This window comes from Dromiciops gliroides, chromosome 2 (genome assembly GCF_019393635.1).
Source record: "Dromiciops gliroides isolate mDroGli1 chromosome 2, mDroGli1.pri, whole genome shotgun sequence".
Classification (NCBI taxonomy): Eukaryota; Metazoa; Chordata; class Mammalia; order Microbiotheria; family Microbiotheriidae; genus Dromiciops; species Dromiciops gliroides.
Genome location: NC_057862.1, coordinates 418,883,331 through 418,906,885, shown reverse-complemented (window position 1 = coordinate 418,906,885; position 23,555 = coordinate 418,883,331). Strand labels below are relative to the sequence as shown.

The following is a 23,555-nucleotide window of genomic DNA, read 5'->3' as shown; positions in this document are numbered from 1 at the left end:
TCCTCCTGAATCCAGGGCCTGTGCTTTATCCACTGTGCCACCTGGTTGCCCCAACTAACACTGTATTTTAAGACATCCTTTAGGAATCTCCTCCTGATATCCAAATTCTTTTATTTTCCTTTCTGTCCAAATATTATGTTTCTTTAGAAACTTTTAGTACTATGTTTACTGCTTAAATATTACAATATGACAAATTAAAGCTGGGAAGGAACTTAAAGAACACATAGCCCAACCCATCATTTTACTTATTTATTTTTGCGGGGCAATTGGGGTTAAGTGACTTGCCCAGGGTCACACAGCTAGTAAGTGTCAAGTGTCTGAGGCCAGATTTGAACTCAGGTCTTCCAGAATCCAGGGCCTGTGCTTTATCCACTGTGCAACCTAGCTGCCCCCAACCCATCATTTTATAGGTGAAGGAACTGAGGCTCAGGGAAGTTAAATGGCAAGGTCATACAAAAATTCTTCTTTCAAGAACTGGGACTGTGTAGTTTTTCTTGTCTCTAGAGTCAGTGTCATTTCTGTATACCATGCACCAAGTTTTAGCTAATATGCCCCTTTTCACATTCTATTACTTCCCACCTTTGAATAGAAGAAATACTTTTGCTGGAAACAAATACACTATGGAATCCATCATTCATCTTGTGGGATTCATTACTTTGTTTTTCAGGACAACAACCCCCAGAGTTGTTCTAGCTGTACAGGAAATTTTATTTCTTAGAATTCTGTATATGAGGCAGGCAGGTTTCTCACTGTGGGAGAGGAGGCACTAGCTAGGAAGGTGGCATGATAGGATCAAAGGCATAAATACCCCCACTTTTCTTGGGGATTCTCAGATTATGAGCACTTGCCATCTAATCAGGTATTTAGAGAGTTTCACTTAAATTAGAAAGAAGGAAAAAGCGATCTGAGGAAGATAAGATCAAAGACCTGAGCTAGGGTTGATGCTGGAGAATTCTGATCTCTTTTCCTTCCTCCACAAAATGTACACCATGGTGAGATCATGGACTTCCAATACACTGCAAGGCTGCTAAGGAAGTGTCTTTAAGAGGGTTCTTGCTGAGATGAAGAGAGCTCCCCATAGTTTATATGAAGCTTCTGATTTTGGTTCTTAAGTAAATTTTTGTTAAATATGATTTAAAACAGTCATCTGAAGAACAAGGTTTGACTTCAGAGTAAAAATTCAAATAATGGCAAATTACAGGACTAGACTTGACTTTCAAAGCAAAGAACAAATAAACAAACATAAGGCTTGCTACTTGGAGAGTCAGAGTTCGCATTAAAGCAAGCTACAGCATATTATTAAATGTATATCTTTAATAAAGCAAATAGTTATTTTACTTACAGGAGCATTAGAAGTAAAATACAAAATATACAGTTCCAGTTCAGAAGCACTGAACGATTCACATGAAGCACTGCAGTAAGGGCAAGTTAACGCGACATCAGAAAGCACCGAGCCTTCATACTCAGCAGTGGATGACAAGCCCCTTTGCAGCAGGACTTATCTGCCACAAACACCACCTGGAAGCACCAGGGCTTAGAAAGACTGGAAGCTGGGGACATAGCACCGATGCGGAGACACACACAAACGGCTTCACCTCACACAGCCTGCACAGCTCACTCGGACTCCAGGGACATAGCACCCATGCAGAGACACACCAATGGTTTCACCTCACAGTCTCCACAGCTCAATCTGACTCCAGGTAGAAAATGCCTTAATTCAAAACAAACAAATTGAAAAAAGATAGGGATGGCACCTGTGCTGAGCAATGTGTCAGAGCAGAAAGAACTACCCATCCAGAAGTGAGACCTTTGGGCAGACATTGATGAATCATAGTATTTCAGTGTAATAGAACTTTGGATTCAGGGCACTGTGGACATGTTACTTTGGGAAACCAAACACCATCTGTCAAGCAAAACAGTCACAAACAATTGCAGCAGGAGGACATCCAAAGTAAAATGAATGCGGACACTGAGACAATTTACACAGACAAAAGCCACACAATGACTGTGCGAAGCACATTCCTGTAAAAAGTCTATGTACAGCAAACAACTTTCTGTAAACATGGTGAGTGTGAATTTTCAGAAAACATGGTGACAATATCATAAATACAGGCAACATTGGCATCTTCGAACAACACACAAAATCACATTCTGGGACTAAAAATTTGACCCAGCATCATACAACAGAAAAGGTGGAGGTTGGGCTGAGACACCCTGAATCTTTCTATGTTAGTGTTTTGTATATCCTTTTTTTGGTATCTTTAAATATAAGATTCATTTATGTCTATAAAAATGAGAACATGTGCTATTACTATTTTTGCTGAAAAAAGTTTATATGGCATTAAAACTAATGTCCCATTTACTGGTAGTTAACACATATTAGAATGGTATAATGATTTAAGAAAATATAAAAATAAGATTAATACTGTCAAAACTTTCATACCAGAAAATATTGTGGATTTTAATCAGTTAGACTCTTTCAAAAATGAAATATGAAAATTTAAATAAGCTTTATATAAAGAATCTTCTGTATCCTCAATTAATGTACAATGGGTAACTATACATATATTTATCATTGTTTCTCAATGTAAGCACCATTCAACTCTTCTAAATCCACTTTGGTTGGAAAATATTTCTAATTCCACAGGTAATATCTATTTAATGGCACATATTAACTGAACTGAGTTCTCTTTTTTCTTTTACTTTGAAAGCAGCACTGTCTTCAACTAATTCCTTCCCAAATTTCAATTTGTTTCCTCTTTTGAGCCAGCTCACGAATGTTACTGTAAATATAGTGTCTGAAAAAAGACAATTAAATAGGGAAATTGCCTTTTAATTGCTATACTTTGCCCAGTCAAACAAAGGAAGACAAAGTTGACAAAGCCTCTGGCCAAATGGAGAAGTATCCAATTGTGAATCAAGATCAACTTCCCCTGTTACCAAGTGAAAACATGCCTACCTTGGGTAGGTAAGCTACTGTCATCTGTGATCCTCATTTAGAGGTCCTAGTTGATCTATGCTTATAGTAGGGCAATACTGCAATCTTCATATTAATGATGCTTTGCAAACAGAGCTGAAACGACCTACCTCCAGGGGTATACTCTGAAAAGCTGCGGGTTGTCACTCCCACAGAAAACCCACAGGGCCCAAGTTGCTCATCTTAGGGTATAAAGGTTTTATCATTTGCTCATTTTATATAGAAACTTAAATAAGGACAATGTTGAGCAAAACTCTGACCACTACATTTGTTATTTTAAAATATTAAATGCATTTTAGGCAAGAGATGTTTTAACTATAAATCTATATGAAAAAATAGCTATAAAATAGTGTTTGGTATGGTAGTATTTTTTTAGCAATATTTTTAAAAAAAGGTTTAGAAAGTAAAGGTAATATACATTTTTTAAAAGCTCTTCTATGTTACAGTCTGAACTGCTTTGTGTGCCTAACAAAAATAGTGGCCTCATTTGCTCAACAGCTGAGCCTATGTATGTCAATTTCAATGGGATCTTCCTTTGTAGAAGTAACCAGATATAATGCCATGTTTTATCAAACAGAATGTCCACAAAATAGCTTTATGTTTCCATAGAACTGTGAAGGCCCATTCATGGCCACTCATCACTACTGATGAGACAACCAGTATCCTTCCGATGTGTGAAGCCGTTAGTACTGATGTAGGTAGGATGATCTGCGCTCTTGCTTCACTGGAAAAGATTTAAAGCCCTTGTTCATGGGTTTGTGCTGGGCTGCTGCCTGCTGCGCCTGCGCCTGGGCTTGCTGCCCATAGGCAAATGTAGAGGAAATCCCTGTTGACGGAGCACAGTCACCAGCTGTAGACCAAACTGGTGACTGTAAAATTTGCATCGTGTCATTCCACTGGCTGACAGGATTGGTAATATGATACAAAGACGGGCTCTGACCAGGCAGTGTGTTGGTTAGAGGTGAAGGATGCTGCCAGGGGGCCTTTGGAGGCCACGTTTTGGTTTTATTATCCTGCCAAGAAAAAAGCAAATTAAAAATTTGGTTTTCAGAACAAATTTCTCCAAGAAGGGAAACTGTCAATTGAGGGGAAACTAACCAGACTAACACTAATCAAGGCCCAGCAAAATTCATTCCTTGAATTGTTCTCTGGCGGATTTTTTTTAAAAGAAAAACCACTCATACTTCTACCTATTACATGCTCACCTGTATCAGAACCCCAGTATCCTCTTGATTTTTTTTTTTGTGGGGCAATTGGGGTTAAGTGACTTGCCCAGGGTCACACAGCTAGTAAGTGTTAAGTGTCTAAGGTCAGATTTGAACTCAGGTCCTCCTGAATCCAGGGCTGGTGCTCTATCCACTGTGCCACCTAGCTGCCCCATCCTCTTGATTTTTAAAAAAGGGCTCTTTTGATAGAATTTGGGGAAATAGGAGTGAAAGGGCAGGGGGAATTCCAAGAACCATTACCTTTTTCTGGCTATAATTAGCGACACTTTCTTATGCCAGGATTTGGATGCCATTTTGTGCAGTAGAAACAAGGGAAATTTTAAAGTGTTTGGCTGACTGTAACTTGCTAAGTGCAAAACAAGAATATGGCTCCACTTATGTTTTCTCCCTCTGCAATGGCCAATGGACTCACCACCAACTTGGAAATGTTTGATCCTGGTTATGTAAATAAAACACATTTTAAAAAAGAATAGCATCCATGTCACTCCTCGCTAGCTTATTCTTCCTGATGTAATTCTTTTCTCCTATCCATGTGAATCATGTTTTTCCTATTTCTTACTAATGAGGCATCTCCAGTATACTATGACAGCTTAATAAATGGACTAGAATGATCACATTATCATGGAATATCTGGCAAGTGCTTTGCAAACCTTAAAGTAATATTAGCTATTACTATTGTAAAATTTTAGAAAAATATAAAACGGTATAATAGATATATATTAATTCATTTTCTCTCTCAACACTCTCTTTCAGTGTCATCTAGTCCCACAGTTCACTTCTATTTAAGCAGATGATTCCTATATCTATAAATCTGGTCCTATTTTCTCTCCCCAACATTTCTGTATTACACAATGCTTATTGGATTTTCAAAAAAATACCTTAAACTTGACACATCTTTGGATGTGTCTTTATCTTTCCCCTTACAGTGACCCCTCTATTGAACTTTTCCATTTCTTTGCAGATTATGTAAATCAATTTCTGTGAATCTTTTCATTACTCCACATACCACTCAAGTTTGCCATGTCCAATCTATTCTTCCTATTCTATGTCTCTCAAATCTGTCCCTTTCATTATTCTCAAATGGGTACTACACTAGTTTAGGCCCATATAGCTTGGCCTAATAGCTAATAATGATAACAATAACAACAACATATAGTGTTTACCATGTGCCAGGGACTGTGCTAAGCACTTTACAATTTTTATCTCATTTGATCCTCACAACAACCCTGGGAGGTAAGTTATTATCCACTGTGCCATCTAGTTGTCTTTGATTACCTAATACTGTAACTCCTAATTGGTCTTCTTGCCTCAAGTCTTTCTCCTCTCCAATCCATCCTCCACACTTCTGCCAAAGTATATTTTCTAAAGCACAGTTCTCATCAGGTTACTCCCCTACTTAACAAACATCAGTGGCCTCTTATTAGCTGTAGGAAACAATATAAACTCTTGATTGATATTTAAAGTTCTTAACAACTTGACCCTATCTACTTCTGCTTGTTATACACTAATCCTTTTCACACTCTCCACAGTGCAGTCAAAATAGCCTTCCTGTTGTTCCTCAAACACGACATTCCATCTCTCATCTCTAAGCTGCCCCACATGCCTAGAATGTACTCATTCCATGTTTTCTTCTACCTTTTAGAATCCGTATTTTCCTTCCAAGTTCTCTCAAGAAGCATCTTCTCTGTGAGGCTTTTCCTGATCCTCATTATTGCTAGGACCAATTCTTCCTTCCCTACCTCCATTACTTGGCATATATTGTGTACTACTCCTTGCTATAATATAAGTTTCTAAGGATAGGGACTATTTAATTTCTGTCTATCTCCCCAGTTCCTAGCACAATACCTGATACACAGTAGGAGTTTAATAAATGTTCATTGATTGTTTAAAGAAAAAAGATAAAAGAAAGCTGTAATTTAAATGCTTATGTTGAAACTCATACATTTTTCCTTTTAAATATAATTTCTAAAGTTTGTTTAACTTGCCTATAATGAAGTAAGTTTCACTTTTTATTGTGTCTGGCACATGATTGGGTTGGCAACATAATTTGCCATATATCAAAATCATCTTAGAATATGTTTAACATATGTTGTTTGGTTTTTTTTTTAGTAAGGCAATTCGGGTTAAGTGACTTGCTCAGGGTCACACAGCTAGTAAGTGTTAAGTGTCTGAGGCCGGATTTGAACTCAGGTACTCCTGACTCCAGGGCCGGTGCTCTATCCACTGCGCCATCTAGCTGCCCCAACATATGTTTTAATATATTTAGAGACATCCCAGTAGACTTAAATCCACACTCAGATCTTTGTCCATCCCATCCTCATACAACAGTGACTGCTACTGCATAACTGTCACAGTCCATACCTGATTAAGGTCATCCACTGTGGAAAGAAGAGGTGGTGATGGTAGTGTGGTAGTCTCCCGTTCACCACTGCTGTGTTTCCTGAAAGAAAAAAAAAAAGCATTTTGTAGTTATTCAATTATTCATTACTTACTTTTAGGGGTTATGCTCTTTCCATGTATCCACTCCTATCTGCTCAAGGGTGATATCTTCCAGAAACTATCGTGAGGCTTTTCCCCCCAAGTTCAACAAGACTAAAGGAGTCATTATTTGTACATGAGATCTTTCAAGTTAACTCTACCATTACTTTACAACTGATCAAAGGTCCATCACAGGAATGGAGTACACTAAGCAGTATCCTTTGGACGTTTTAGATAAGCAGTATGCACGTGGTTGGAAAGTTTCACAGATAACATTTTTTTTTTAAAGTGAGGCAATTGGGGTTAAGTGACTTGCCCAGGGTCACACAGCTAGTAAGTGTTAAGTGCCTGAGGCTGAATTTGAACTCAGGTCCTCCTGACTCCAGGGCCCTTACTCTATCCACTGCACCACCTAGCTGCCCCCATAGATAACCTTATTTTTTTGGGTGGGGCAATGGGGGTGAAGTGACTTGCCCAGGGTCACACAGCTAGTTAAGTGTCAAGTGTCTGAGGGCAGATTTGAACTCAGGTACTCCTGAATCCAGGGCCAGTTCTTTATCCACTGTGCCACCTAGTTACCCCCATAGATTACATTTTAAGGAGAATCATCATTAGTACCAGAGCACTCTGAATTTCATGGATTCAATTATATTATCTGAAAGGAGAGAAAGTGCTTATGGTAGTTACTTGGTACTCCATTTCTACCCCTGGAATAATGATAAATAATCGGCTCTAGAGACTCACAACTTGTATAGCATGTAGAGCATTTCAATCTTCATGAAAGAAAATCCTTAAAATATTTTTAACTGATTCTCATTACAAAAATAAAAAGCTGTATGCTAACTCTGCAAATATTGTAAACTTGACCCTCATGACTCCAATGCTATTTGGTCATCATTAGATGATACACACAAAGGCAATTTTTCCCCCAAGAGCCATACATTTTTCACCTATGAGTTTTACCCAGTGAAAACTAATTACTAATCAAATTAGTAATTTTGTTCATATAGTTCCTGCATGTGTCTTGGCAGGCAAACTCCCAAGTATTTTATATTGTCTGCAGTTATTTTAATGGAATTTCTCTTTCTATCTCTTCCTACCTGGTTTTGTTGGTACTATATAGAAGTGTCTGATGATGTGTGATTTTCTTTTATATCCTGCAAGTTTGCTAAAGTTTTTAATTGTTTCAACTAGTTTTTTAGTTGACTCTCTAGTTTATCATCTTATCAAAAAGTGATAAATTTCTTTCCTCATTGTTTATGCTTATTCCTTCAATTTCTTTTTCTTGTATTATTGCTATAGTTAGCATTTCTAGTACAATACTGAATAATAATGCTGATAGTGAATATCCTTGCTTCACCCCTGATCTTATTGGAAAGGCTTCTGGTTTATCTCCATTATAGAAAATGCTTGCTTTTGGTTTTAGATGCATACTACTTAGCATCTTAAGAAAAACTCCATTTATTACTATGCTTTCTAGTTTGTTTGTTTTTTTAAAATAGGAATAGGTCTTATAATTTTGTCAAAGCTTACTCAATTAGAAAAGTAGGCAATACATTATGGTCTAAGATTCTATTACTACAGCAACAAAAAGGGGTTCCTCCTATTCAGAAGACTTTTTTGATGTAAAAGAGAACATAACAGTTCACATTTAAATAGTGAATTACAGTTTCCACAATACCTTTCTTGCAACATAGGAATTCAAACATTTTACATAGAAATTACAGATGCAAAAAGGCATCTTCCAGTGACAGATTGTTTGAGATTTAAAGTTTTAAAAAAAGTAACATATTTCAGTCTAACATTAAGGAGTGTCAGCTTTACCTGAAAGATTTACTGAGTCCTATTTTCAATTCAAATAAATACCTATTGGGTGCCCACTATATGGAAGACACTATGATATATGTATTACTTTTGATAATTTATCAACAAATATTTTAGTCTCTTTTAAATGCTACATACATATAGGATCAGAGATTTAGAGCTGAAAAGGACTTCTTAGTTGGGCTCCCCCCCCCCCTTTTTTTAAATTGATGAGGTAGCTAAGGACAAGAAAGGTTACGTGATTTGTTTGAGGTCACATGGCTAATGAAGTGACAGAGTCAGAATTTGCACTCTAGTTCTCTGAATTCAGTCCTTTTCCCACTGTACCACCCTGGTCTGGATCACTGGCAGTCTGGTGGCACAGCAGATATGGCACTGGCCCTGGATTCAGGAGGACCTGAGTTCAAATCCAGCCTCAGACACTTGATACTTAACTAGCTGTGTGACCCTGGGCAAGTCACTTAACCCTCACTGCCCTGCCTCCCCAAAAAAATCTACAAAAAAGAACTGAAAGCAGAAGAGGAAACTAAGGCTCAAAGAAGTTAAATGATTTGCCTATGGACGCACAGGTTGTGTGTAGTAAGAGGCACAGCTGGAATTCCAACCTAGGGCTTCTGACTCCAAATCCAGAATGTTTTCTACTGCCTTCTAGCTTCCTACCTTCCTCCTTGCTTTTAGTCTCTTACCCTTACAGTCTATATACTAGAGAAAGGCTCTGGAATCAAAGCATTTGGGTACAAATACTACTTCTGATGTATATGACTTAGGGCAAATCACTTAGTCTCCCTGGACCTCAACATGCTTATCTGCAAAATGTGGGGATGGACTAAGTGACCTCTGAGGTCTCTTCCAATTACGGAGCTATGATCCTAAGATATCCCCTGCCAATTCACCCCTCCCATTGTTATGGCTGGTTTTTCTAGTAAAGACCACTCTGCAACTCAAGAAACTTCAGTGGCTTCTTATTGCTAACTAACTAAATTCTAAACTCCTTATGCTAATGTTCCTGGTCTTTAACAATCTGTCTCCATCCTATTTTTCCACCTTAAACTCACCCTATTCCTTCTTTAGTATTTTATATTACTTGATGTCCCCTGAATATCCTCCGCACTCTACTGCCACTACCCTTTTCTTACTATGTTTTCCATAACAAAAATGTGTCCCTACATCTCTATCTTTTGACATCCTATCCATTCATCTTTTAAGATCTAGTTAAGGGGCAGCTAGGTGGCGCAGTGGATAGAGCACCGGCCCTGGAGTCAAGAGTACCTGAGTTCAAATCCGGCCTCAGACACTTAACACTTACTAGCTGTGTGACCCTGGGCAAGTCACTTAACCCCAATTGCCTCACTTAAAAAAAAAAAAAAAAGATCCAGTTAAAACTAAGTTTTCCCTGATTCCCAAAACCCTAAGTGGTTTCTCCCTCATTAGTCTCATAGCACTTTGTTCCTTTAATACCCTAACTGTGATTTAATTTATGTATTTATCTGTGAATGTGTCATCTTTCCCTATCAAAATACTAGTTCCTAGAGGACAAGGATCAAACCTTATGTATGTATGTATGTATTTATTTTTTGGTGAGGCAATTGGGGTTAAGTGACTTGCCCCGGGTCACACAGCTAGTGTCAAGAGTCTGAGGCTGGATTTGAACTCAGGTCCCACTGAATCCAGGGCCGGTGCTCTATCCACTGTGCCACCTAGCTGCCCCCTTATTTATTTTTTAATCTTCCCCAGTACTGAGCACAATGCATTGTATGTAGTATGTACATAATGGATGACTACTAAATATCAGTCACATAACAATGGAATATTAGAGCTGGAAGGGGGCTTATAGACCACCTAGTCTAAGCAATTCATTTTACAAATTAGGAAAATGAAAGAAACCCCAAAAGTTTAGGTAATTTGCCCAAAGTCACACAATTAATTAGTGGAAGAACTAACTTTGCAAGATAATATGATGCCAACTAAAGTTGAAGCCTAACTACTTTAATAGGTCGTTGGCTCCTTCTTGTGATATTTTCCTGGAGGGGACATTCTCAAAGAGACTTAACCAAAGTCTGTTTTTTTGTCACTGCCATTACTACTTAATCACCAGGTGGAGCTATGTACTCAGTAATAATGACACCTTATATATTTGTTTCCACTCTGTTTCTTTCTTTCTTTCTTTTCTTTTTTTTTTTTTGCGGGGCAATTGGGATTAAGTGACTTGCCCAGGGTCACACAGCTAGTAAGTGTCAAGTGCCTGAGGCCGGATTTGAACTCAGGTATTCCTGAATCCAGGGCTGGTGCTTTATCCACTGTGCTATCTAGCTGCCCCTCCACTCCATTTCAAATCAGATTCCCTATATAAGGGAGCATGCAGTTACATGCTGAGCCCCTCAACTAGCCTCACAGCCATACCATATAGACTGAGAACTTCTGCTCTACAAAAGCTGTTTTTTGTAGTGTAGACTTTACAACAAAAAAATGCAGCTGCTTTGGTTGGAAAAAGAAATAGTGAAAGAGCCCTTCACAAAATAAATCTAGCTCAAATGAAAAGAGTGAGCACAGCAGGGCCATATCTACTTCTCTAGGATAAATGGGTAAAACCACCACCAAAGGAAATCAACTTTACTATGATGCACATTGCCTTTTGAATTTTATCAAGAATGAATTAACAAATTCAAATGGTTGTCTGTTCTCTTATTAGCTTTATAAAACTATTCTTACCTTCTCTGCTTAACAGCAGCAACAAGATCTGGCCCCGAAAACATGGAAAACAAACTGTCTCCATTAGCAGAGGATGTCTCATCACTTGAGCTGGCAGAGTCTCCCTGAGTGCCTGACCAGCTATTACTTATCATGTCACTGAAAGACAAAAGAAATTAGTCAAAACCCTCATTCTATGTCTGCAGACTAAATATGCATATCTTGTCTTTCTGTTTTACAGTCAAGGAAAAGATAAGATTCTGCTCTAGATACATTTCATATTGCATTACATGCTTGGAAGCCTCATGTTACCATATATCAAAACATATTTCTTCAATTATATTCTTGAATAACATGTCTTTTTGGCGCTCTACTTTCTAACATTCCCTAAAATCTATGTCTAGATATAATATATTTTCTTTTCTTTTTTTTTTTTTGGGGGGGGGGGGCCGATATATTTTCAAACCCAGAAGTGTTAGGAAACATTCTAAGACATTCTGGTTTCTCTGAAGTCAGAATTTTGGGGTCTTAGGAGCAACTATTCATGAAACAGATCAAAGAAATTAAAAGTGGCACTGGGCAAGTCACAACCAATTTGAACTTGAATTATTTTACACATAATATGGGGATGATATTCCTTGAACTGCCAACTTATAGGATCATAGTGAGGTTCAAATGAAATGACATATAAGAAAAACTTTATAATCTTAGCCTATGGCTAAATATGAGCAATAATTCTTTGAAGATGATCCAGGTAAATTCTTATCTTTGTTTTTAGCAGGTAAAACTGGTAATGTGCTACATTTCACATATCTGATTCATAACATAGTTACCCTGTAATGTGAAGCCCCTACATATTTAAGAAATTGACACCCCTCCAAAAATCTTCCTCCTCCATTTCTTTGAGAAGAATGATCTTTTGCTTGCCCTAGGAACATACAATTCTTACTCTGTGGGTTTTTCAGTGGTGCTACCTAATGTCTGTCAGCACTCACCCTTCTGTGAAATACTCAGGAAAGGGCCAGGTACGATGGGCATCGTCCGGAAGAGGCCAGTTGTTCCGTGCGTTGCCTGGGCGACGGACATGCTGGGCTTGCCGTTTCTGCTGCAAAGCCTGGCTTACCCCAGCTACATACCGGGCAAACTCTGGGTCTGAGCCAACTGGACACAAAAAGTGCAGCCAATTGTTAGGTCCCTACTGACATATTCATTTCTTTTCCACTATAATTAATCATGGTCTTTTAAGCCCTTAAGCTTGGTTGTCTACCCCAGCACAAAATAAACAAAAAGCATTCAGGAGATATTAACCCTCAAAGGAGCAATATTACAGCAGTCAATTCTCCACTGTCTTCCAAATGGATTATTCACCACTACCTAGGCAGATATAGAGACCTAGTACATGATAAGTGTGTGTATACTGCACTCTATATGAATATGTGAGGAAGAGAAAGGAAAGAATAGTCTTTTACCATGATAGTTCTACAATGTCCATATAAATTTCTTTATTATCCAGTGTCTAACATTTTATATACCTTTTCACCTCAAGATTCCTTAAAACATCAACAGCAAACCATATTAAAGAACCAAGGCAGTTAGAAAATGATCATGACAAAAAGATAACCAGCACTAGCTCTCAGTAGCTTGGTATCCCACATGCCTGAATACTTTACATTATTGGAGATGTCTAGCCAGTCACTGGAGGATGGGAATGTGGCTCCCTAGGTACATGAAATGATACTGTTCCTTGCTCTTTTGTTCTTATAGGACTGTTGGTCATAGTTCTTCCTCTTGGACTTTTCTGAAAAGTAATTTCTTCTGTGGATGTATAGTCAAAATTGGCTATCAATTGCAGGTGAATCCAAGGACTTAAATTAAATCTTGGACATTCAATGAAGGAAATTAATTTTAAAGCATATTTAAGATTATAATTTTAACAATTCAATAAACAAGTTTAGTTAATTTTTGTGAATTTACAATAGATAATACATCATTAATTACCTTCCTTTTTATGGGTAGGTAGTTTACCAATGAACTCTTTTAAGGTTTCCTTCATAGCTGTTGTAATTTCCTAAGTCAAAACACCTCTTCCTGACCATCACTTCTCTCTATATATTGCCTCCTCCTATTAGAATGCAAGCTATTTGAGGGCAAAGGCTGTCTCACTTTTGTATCTCCAGTACTTAGTACATGGTAAGCATTTAATAAATTATTTTTATTCACTATGTTGTAATATAGAAAATTAAATAAAAATAATGGTCATGGAGGTTAGGAGGAAACCATGAAATCAAATAAACAGTAATGCTTTGAAATTTAATATTCTCAACTAATGAAAAAGATAACAGTTAATTTTACAACCAAATGATAAACAAATTCCAAATACTTAAATACAAAAATAATGTACTATTTTGGAAGACCTTCTTAGAAAATCACCATTTCGCCAACGAAAGTAGTAGGACAGTGAAAGAGGGGAAGGAAAGAGGGGAAGCAAAAGCTAGAAGCATCTACCATTAGAAGATGTTCTGGAACTGATTAAGCAGTATTACTCTCAAAGAGCAGGAGTGTAGGGAGGATTTTTAGAGGCTACAATGAAGCCTCTTAGTTAACAACAGTAGCTTCCAGACCCCCTTTACCTGAGATTCAGGGATTGGTATAAGAGAGTAAGGTTTTGATAAGAGTAGCTTCAAAGTGTTATTCCAACTAAGTTTCAACTACAGCATTCAACCACCTAAAATGTTGATACATACCTGCAGGATCAAAAGGCAGAATTTCTCCCAGCATCCCAAAGACTCCTTCACTTTGGTCACGATTTGGCCATGTGTTATTTCTAGGTCCTTGTGGCTTTTGTCCTAACATCTCAGACATCATGTTGTCCATGTAGCTGCTCACGAGACCCAAGCTATACAAATCAGGACTCAGATCTGAAAGGCCAGGGCTATTCCACTGGCCAAGAGGAGATAATCCAGTTCCAATTGCCTGGGCAGGCTGTTGTGAAGAGCTATTAAGCCACTTTCCAGGTGTCCGTGCCTGTGGCTGTGGCTGTGGCTGCGGCTGCTGTGGCCCTAGAGGCTGAAGCAGATGTTGGTAATATTGCATCTGTGGCTGCTGCTGTTTAGGGGATGGTGGCTGTTGCTGTGCTAACCCTCGCTGAGAAGGATGCAAAGTGACATGTGCCACAGATTGTGGTTGTGGCTGTGGAGGCTGCAGTGTCCCTGATTTTGTTTCAGTTGTTGTGGTAGAAGCAACAGAGTTGCGCCTTTTCACCATTGGGGAGGCCTGCTGAGATTTGCCCATATTAAAGCCAGAGAGAAAATCAATAACCTCCTGCATTTCCTGATCACTTGGGAGATTCATTCCTTTGTCATCATTACCATCATCTCCTTTGAAGAAATTTTCCCTATGTTCAATTAGAAAGCCATTAACCATCTGATTACTGACACTTTGGGCTGATGGGTCTGCAGTCCTTGGAAAATTACCAATGTTCAAAATGCTTTGCAATCTTGTATCAATATTACTGGGCATTTTAGCCTTGTCTTCAGAACTTCCAGATATGAAAACATTTTTGGAAGGGGTATTTGGGATAGAATAACTTGCACTATTGCTAGAACTGGCACATGAAGTTTTCTTTGTAAACCGTGAAGTCAGTTTTGAGAATGTCTTTTGCAAGCCTCCTGATGATTTATTTCCATTTCCAGGAGGCATATCAACTTGATTCCCAAAGTCAGAGATCTCACGTTGAAGTTGAATCTGAATAGAAGGCAAAGCTTGCTCCCTGTTTAAATAGAAATATATCATTTTTTTTTAATCTGAAAAAATAGGGGGCAGCTAGGTGGCGCAGTGGATAGAGCACCGGCCCTGGAGTCAGGAGTACCTGAGTTCAAATCCGGCCTCAGACACTTGACACTTACTAGCTGTGTGACCCTGGGCAAGTTACTTAACCCCCATTGCCCCGCAAAAAAAAAAAAAATTTTTTTAATTAAAAAAAATCTGAAAAAATAACATAGTACATTTTAACAATGAAATTAAACTTTCCTTTTAAAATAAGTTAAAAAAATTTTTTTTTAGGAAATATTAGTTTTTCTCAAGTGCATTCCATAGTTTACAATGAAGATTTTTTAAAGTGCATATTATTTGAATACTAATCTATATTCAATGTTCTTAAAAGAGCTATTGTGTATAAATAGAGCTTTAAAATGACATTTAATAGGTTTTGGCCCTCTGAGTAAGATGTCTTATCAAAGGATGAGAAATGAAGCTAATAAAAATTTCCAGAGAAGGAGACATTAAATAAGGCCACAAAGAAAGGGAGAAAATGCTGAGGCATCGGAAACCAGAGATTGTTCCAAAATGAAAGCTAATCAAATCCAAATGAATGCAAAATGAATAAAAGAGATAGAGATGGGAAGGAGAAAGAACTGGAAACTGACGTAAGAGCACAAGAAGAACATATAATGAAAATGAGAAAAACATGTAAGAAAATCTAATGCTTTTTAGTATGATTTACAAATGGACCTCGAATATGCAGTTTTTCCCAAGTTACTCTAAATTCACTTAAATGTATTTAGATAAAGTCTATCCACTAAAATCATCCTTCAATGCCTAATCAAGGTATGGAGGTGATCCTGGATTCTTAAAGACTATGCCAGTAAGAGTGAAAGTTTTGGTAAGTCCTATCAAGCTAGAAAGTCTTTGGTGTAGGCCTAGGAATAGAATGTGTGAGAATGTGTGTCTACTGCCTGTGGACTAGCTTAGCTAAGTACAGAGAGGGGTATGTCCAAATATGGGGCAGAGCAAGGGGTTTTTCTAACCTCAGTCACTTTTTTTTTTTAAGGGCATTGAGGGTTAAGTGACTTGCCCAGGGTCACACAGCTAGTGTCAAGTGTCTGAGGTTGGATTTGAACTCAGGTCCTCCTGAATCCAGGGCCAATACTTTATCCACTGTGCCACCTAGCTGCCCCAAAGTTAACTTTTTTTTTTTTTGGTGAGGCAATTGGGGTTAAGTGACTTGCCCAGGGTCACACAGCTAGTAAGTGTTAAGTGTCTGAGGCCGGATTTGAACTCAGGTACTCCTGACTCCAGGGCCGGTGCTTTATCCACTGCGCCACCTAGCCGCCCCCCCCTCAAGTCACTTTTAAATATATATATATACACCAAGTTACAGAGAAGTCGTACTTGGCAGTGGTGGAGAGAGTTCCTAGACCAATAAAGTCATGATTCCTTAAAGCAAAGAAGTGTTAGATTATATAACTCCTGACAGAGAAATCCATAACTAAGAGATGTTGTTGTATTTAGTACTTCCATTACTCATGCAAGAGGGCCACCTAAGCACTATTTTTCCTTATCAATAAATGGGATGTGTTACTTAAACACCAGTCTTTCTCTTGTCCTTTATTCTGTATTCAAATACATTCTAAGCCATATGAGCAGATATACATAACACCATGAAAAATGTGGACGTGAATGTTTAAATAATTATGGATAGTTTTAAAGAAAAGAAGTAAATAGCCTCTTGTGCTTTAATCCCCGGGAATATATACCTTCCTTCCTTCCACCGATTTAAGTCCCACACAGCTGTATAAAGTACATCTACTAAACCCAAAGTCTTCTCTGGGTCCAGACTTCTCTGGAGCAAAGACATGGTTGCAGGGTCTTCCTTCAGGCACCTACCAACAACAAGGATTTATATTATTATCTTGTTATTTGCATAATATTACAAACATTTATAGTTTCTGCTTAATGCCTAATAAGAACTTTTTATTGATGTTTTATATTGACATAATAGGAATGTAATAACATCCATAGATACCCCAACTCTAATCCCAATCCCCCCAAAACAGTTAAGCAAAACCTCCAAATGTAGATATCAATACAATCCAATAGTACAGGACATATTCTACTTTTGTAGTTTGTCATTTGTTATCCAGAAAAGAAATATAAGATTAAATTTTAATAATTTGGCACCAGCATTGTCCACTCTACAAACAAAAAGATGATTTTTTTTGAAAAAGTGGATCTGGGGTGGCTAGGTGGCGGAGTGGATAGAGCACCAGCCCTGGAGTCAGGAGGACCTGAGTTCAAATCTGGCCTCAGACACTTAATACTTACTAGCTGTGTGACCCTGGGCAAGTCACTTAACCCCAATTGCCTCACTAAAAAAAACAAAAAACAAAAAAGTGGATCTGTTTCCTTCTCTTATTCTTAAGTTCTCTCATGAAAAGAACCATTACTTATAGGGACTATTAGCACTTAACAAAGATTTAATAATCATGTAAATAGAGGCAGTAGGGTGTGGTAGATATAGTCAGGAAGAGCTGGGTTCAAGTCTGGTCTCTGACACAAACCAGCTGTGTGATCACAGGCAAGTCTCTCAACCTCTCAGTGCCCCAGGCAACTCTCTAGGTCACAGATAAGTTATACATCCATGAAAGGAGAATTTCCACCAACAAAATCATAGGCTTAGATTAAAATTAAAATACATAATAAATATGAAATTAAAAGAAATAACATATGGGCCAAGGCTCTAATTCTTCCAAAGAAGGCAATAGCAATAACATATAAAGGGAAAAAATATATCTCATGACTTTGACAAGTTTTTACTTTAATGCATGAAGACAAAGTTCACAAAGGAAAGAAGAGATCCATATGAGGTCAAAAGAAAGAGATGATACTACCCATATAAGCCTACATCTATGACCAATAGCTGCTAAGCCCCAGGTAAGTACCTGTGTCAGAGACCACACATTACAGAAAATGATCTTAACTTAGGCTCCTTCCACCGAAAAAGCTATCAGGAAACACAAGGCTTTAAGACCCAAAGTAAGATGGATTGAAAGTTCTAGAAGGCCTTAGACCTTAGAAAGACTTAGAAAGGTCTAAGGACCAGGAAAAGTCTATCTTTTTTAACTAAAGTTGCACACATATTAGAAATATAACATGATGGGGCAGCTAGGTGGCGCAGTGGATAGAGCACCGGCCCTGGAGTCAGGAGTACCTGAGTTCAAAACCGGCCTCAGACACTTAACACTTACTAGCTGTGTGACCCTGGGCAAGTCACTTAACCCCAATTGCTTCACTTTAAAAAAAAAAAAAAGAAAGAAAGAAATATAACATGAAAGATACCCCCTCATCACTAGTAAATAACAGAAGGTACTTCACTTATCATACATAATATAAACTGAACTGTAAACTTAGAAACTAAATATTAAAGGATGTTGGAATGATGACAAGAAATGTAACGAGGAAAACAGTAGATGTTAGAAAGAATCTTATCTAGTACCGTATACTTAACATTGCTTAGGGTTTAAGATGTTCTTATTCTAGACAACTAATATTAGAATAGAAGTAATTTATTAGGCTATCATAGTTGACAAAAATATTCCTTAAAAACACCCCATTCTCTTTGCTCTGATTTTATAGTAGATAAGCAACCTTCTGATTTATAGCATGGTACCCTGAGTAGCGATGCCACCCTCAAGGAAATATGGGACTTGGGACACTCAGAGCTAAGTAACTTAATCCTTTATAATTGCACTTAGAAAGTTAAAAGTGAACGTGTAGGAAGATAGGCTGACAGAAAATAGCTGTCACCAAAAGTTAACATGCAGCCTAAAGGTATGTGCAATGGGGAGAAAAGTGCTATTGTCTGGCATCCCGAATCAGTCCCTAGTTACCAAGGCAGGTAAGAGATGAAGATGATTTTTTTTTTTAAGGCAATGGGGGTTAAGTGACTTGCCCAGGGTCACACGGCTAGTAAGTGTCAAGTGTCTGAGGCCGGATTTGAACTCAGGTACTCCTGAATCCAGGACCGGTGCTTTAACCACTTTGCCATCTAGCTGCCCCAAGATGAATTTTTTTATGAGAACTCTGTGTATTTGTGTATGTTTTCATTCCTGTTTTAACACAAAGTTCTTGACCTACAAGGTCAAGAGACTAAATGATTCTACTCCCATGGTAATTTCAGAAAAGTACAATAGCACACCACAAAACCCAAACTAAAAGAATTTTGTTTCTGTCTTTGTATCCTCAGCACCTATCCCAGTATATCAGATGCTTAATAAATATTTGTTGAATTGAATTTAATTGAATATTAGCCTTTAATCACTAGCTATATCTAAAGAGAAATGGCAACTTGTTTCCTCCAAGTATCATGACAGGACTAAGCAGAAATCACTGAAGCAAAAAAAATACAGTAATTAGCTAGTTTCTACAAGGTCAAAGAGCAGAACATTTAAAATGTTAAGAATTGATGGTCTGGGGGGCGGCTAGGTGGCGCAGTGGATAAAGCACCGGCCCTGGATTCAGGAGTTCCTGAGTTCAAATCCGGCCTCAGACACTTGACACTTACTGGCTGTGTGACCCTGGGCAAGTCACTTAACTCCCATTGCCCCCCCCCCCCCAAAAGAATTGATGGTCTGGTGGCTAAGAACTGGAAATCAAAGGAATGCCCATCAATTGTGGAATGGCTAAACAAGCTGTGGCATATGATGTGGTATGTGATGGAATATTATTGTGCTATAAGAAATGACAAACAGGATGATTTCAGAAAGGCTTGGAAAGACTTGTGTGAACTGATGTATAATGAAGTGAGTAGAACCAAGAGAACATTGTGCACAGAGACAGCAATATTGTTTGATGAAGAACTGTGGATGACTTAACTTTTCTCAGCAATACAATGATCTAAGACAATCCTGAAGGACTAATGATGAAATATACTATCCACTTCCAAAGAAAGAAATTATATTAACTGAATACAGACTAAAGCATGATGTTTTTTTTGGGGGGGGGGGCAACGAGGGTTAAGTGACTTCCCCAGGGTCATACAGCTAGTGTCAAGTGTCTGAGGCTAGATTTGAACTCAGGTCCTCCTGAATCCAGGGCCAACGCTTTATCCACTGCACCACCTAGCTGCCCCTAAAGCATGCTATTTTCCACTTTCTTTTATTTTTTCTTTTATTCATTTTTTTATACAAAATGACTAATATGGTAATGTTTTACATAACTGCACGTGAATAACCCATATCTGATTGTTTACTGCCTCAGTAAGGTGGGGAGGGGAGCAAGGGAAGGAAGGATAAAATCTAGAACTCAAAACTATAAATAAAAATGTTTATTATTTCAAAACAAAAAGAATTGATGGTTTGAGTACAATCTATAAACATAACTGAACTTTCACCAAACACTATTACATGTTGACTAACCATTTAATCTATACTGTCTTTAGCTCACCAGCAAGCTCAGGAAACAAAGACTGCACCTTTTAAACCAAACTGTTATAATGCACAGATCATATAAATACACTAATCAAAAGATAGAAATCTGCTTTACCAAAAACAATCACTAGGGGGAGGGTCTCCAAAAACATTTTATTCAGATTTTTTTTTCTAGGCAAGAAATGGTAGTTAGACAACCAAATAAATCCTTCCCTCATAATATACAGATTAATTATTCTCCTCAAAGTGTAGAATGTGAGGTACATTTTCTGACTTTTCAATAAATTGGAGAGATTAGAAAGACAAATTTCAAAGATTTTTTTGATATAATTTATCTTTAATGAGAATTTGACACATATTAAAACCTAATAATGTAAATTATTTCATTGCACCATTTTATTTTTCTGCAGCACATAAATGCAAGGGTAGTTTGACCTATAAACAGTATTAAAGTATAACTATAATTAACTGGAATGCTTAGGGTATGGGTCTGTGTAACTAATGGCTAATGTTTAATTGTTCTAAGTAAAAACCTTTCAAAAATATAATAGTTTACTTTTTTGTCTTAATGTTACTGCCTTTTATAAGCTGACCACATGGTGATAGCTAAGAATCTTGCTGCGCCTTAGCCATAATTAAGATAAATCAAATGCAGCTTTTTAATGTCATATATAACTTTACAATACCAAAAAAATCCTTCAGAAAATATACATGGCTAGATAATTGCATTTTTTCATAAGAATCTTTTGCCTTTTCAGTGAGCATTAGGTCAGAAATAGGAACATTATGGGATGCTATTGCTGTGCATACCAGCTGTGTTTTACTAAAAAGTAACAAAAAATTTAAGCTACTTTTTTCCTGAGCCTTGATTTCATACAATGTACATGAGCCAACATACTAAGTATCATGCCTGTGCATTAAATTCCTATTACAACCCAGTTCCTTTTTTTTAAGGGCTTATCTCTTCTTTTCCTTATAGGTTTTTGGAAAGGCATAGATGTTTTATCATCTACAGTAATTAAGAGGATATAGTTAGCTCTCTTCTGCTGCTTATTTACATAATCTAGTATTTACTTCTTTCTTCTCCACTCTGTTGCTGCTGTGTTTTTCCTCATTTTGACTTTTTTTGGCATTCATTCTTTTTCTTTCTGGATTTTGTGGATCACCATAGTGTTACTTCTTATCTCTTGTATGACTTGCTCCTTTACTTCTTTCCTACCACCTCAGTTTTAAATTGACTTTTCTGTTTTCAGTGATCATGGTGCTTAAACTGTCTCCCTTTTCCCTGCCAGCCCCCTTAAACTTTGGGTTCAGCAAACTAATGGGTAGAACATGGCACTTTCTCGAGCTTTGCATGATTTCAGGTCTCCTCAATGTTACTCATTCCCTTTCAGACTTCAATGCAGAATTATCCATATCAAAAGTGCTTGGTTGGGGCAGCTAGATGGCGCAATGGTTAAAGCACCGGCCCTGGATTCAGGAGTACCTGAGTTCAAATCTGGCCTCAGACACTTGACACTTACTAGCTGTGTGACCCTGGGCAAGTCACTTAACCCCAATTGCCTCACTAAAAAAAAAAAAAAAAGTGCTTGGTTAAGTGATCACCAGGATAATACACTATGACCAAATGGGATTTGTACCAGGAATACAGGGCTGGTTCAACATTAGGAAAACTATTAACATAATCAACCACATCAATAAGAAAACTAACCAAAATCATATGATTATCTCAATAGATGCAGAGAAAGCTTTTGACAAAATACAGCACCAATTCCTAATAAAAACGCTAGAGAGCTTAGGAAGAGGTGAAGCTTTCCTTAAAATAATAAGCAGTATCTACCTAAAACCATCAGCAAGCATTATATGTAATGGAGATAAGTTAGAGGTTTTCCCAATAAGATCTGGGGTGAAACAGGGATGTCCATTATAATTTCTATTATTTAATATTGTATTAGAAAGGTTAGCTTTAGCAATCAGAGAAGAAAAAGGAATTAAAGGAATTAGAATAAGCAAGGAGGAAACAAAACTATCACTCTTTGCAGATGATATGATGGTATACTTAGAGAATCCTAGAGAATCAACTCAAAAATTACTTGAAACAACAGCTTTAGCAAAGTAGCAGGATATAAAATAAATCCACATAAATCATCAGCATTTCTATACATGACCAACAAAGTCCAGCAGCAAGAGATAGAAAGAGAAATTCCATTTAAAGTAATGGTAGATAATATAAGATACTTGGGAGTTTATTTGCCAAGACAAACCCAGGAACTCTATGAAACAAATACCAAACACTTTTCACACAAATCAAATCAGATCTAAATAATTGGAAAGGTATCAATTGCTCATGGATAGGTAGAGGTAATATAGTAAAAATGACAATTCTACCTAAATTAATTTACTTATTTAGTGCCATAACAATCACACTACCTAAAAATTATTTTATAGAGCTAGAAAAAATAATAACAAAACTCATCTGGAAAAACAAAAAGTCAAGAATATCAAGGGAAATAATGAAAAAAAAATGCACAGGAAGGTGGGTTAGCTGTACCAAATCTGGAGCTTTACTATAAAGCAGCAGTCATCAAAACTATCTGGTACTGGCTAAGAAATAGATAGTATGGCAGAAATTAGGCATAGACCAACATCTTACACCTTATACTAAAATAAGGTCAAAATGGATACATGATTTAGACATAAGAGATGATACCATAGGTAAATTAGGAGAGGAAAGAATAGTCTACCTTTCAGATCTTTGGAAAGGAGAACAGTTTATGACCAAACAAGAGATAGAGAATATTATGAAATGCAAAATGGATGATTTTGATTACATTAAATTAAAAAGGTTTTGTACAAACAGAAGCAATGTATCCAAAATTTAGAAGGGATGCAGAAAGCTGGGAAACAATTTTTATGGCCAATACTTCTGATAAAGGCCTCATTTCTAAACTATACAGGGAACTAAATCAAATTTCTAAGAATCCAAGTCATTCCCCAATTGAGAAATGGTCAAAGGATATGAACAGGCAGTTTTCTGATGAAGAAACCAAAGTTATCTATTCCCATATGAAAAAATGCTCTAAATTTCTAATGATTAGAGAGATGCAAATTAAAACAGCTCTGAGGTACCACCTGACACCTATCATGACAAAAAAG

The 23,555-nt window shown here is 37.4% G+C and overlaps 1 protein-coding gene across 3 annotated transcripts in view; it reads right to left on the bottom strand.

Annotated features, from left to right (window-relative positions):
- Positions 1 to 380: 380 nt before the first annotated feature.
- Positions 381 to 23,555, bottom strand: part of GARRE1 (granule associated Rac and RHOG effector 1) — a 138,691-nt gene continuing 115,516 nt past the window's right edge. For all 3 annotated transcript variants that reach the window (XM_043985560.1, XM_043985562.1, XM_043985561.1), the window contains exons 9-14: positions 16,728 to 16,853; positions 13,938 to 14,962; positions 12,189 to 12,354; positions 11,215 to 11,352; positions 6,565 to 6,643; positions 381 to 3,990 (exon numbers count right to left, since the gene is read on the bottom strand). In XM_043985560.1, coding sequence (XP_043841495.1) covers positions 3,661 to 3,990; positions 6,565 to 6,643; positions 11,215 to 11,352; positions 12,189 to 12,354; positions 13,938 to 14,962; positions 16,728 to 16,853 — 1,864 coding nt within the window. In that variant the 3' untranslated portion in view covers positions 381 to 3,660. The remainder of the gene's footprint in view (positions 3,991 to 6,564; positions 6,644 to 11,214; positions 11,353 to 12,188; positions 12,355 to 13,937; positions 14,963 to 16,727; positions 16,854 to 23,555) is intronic.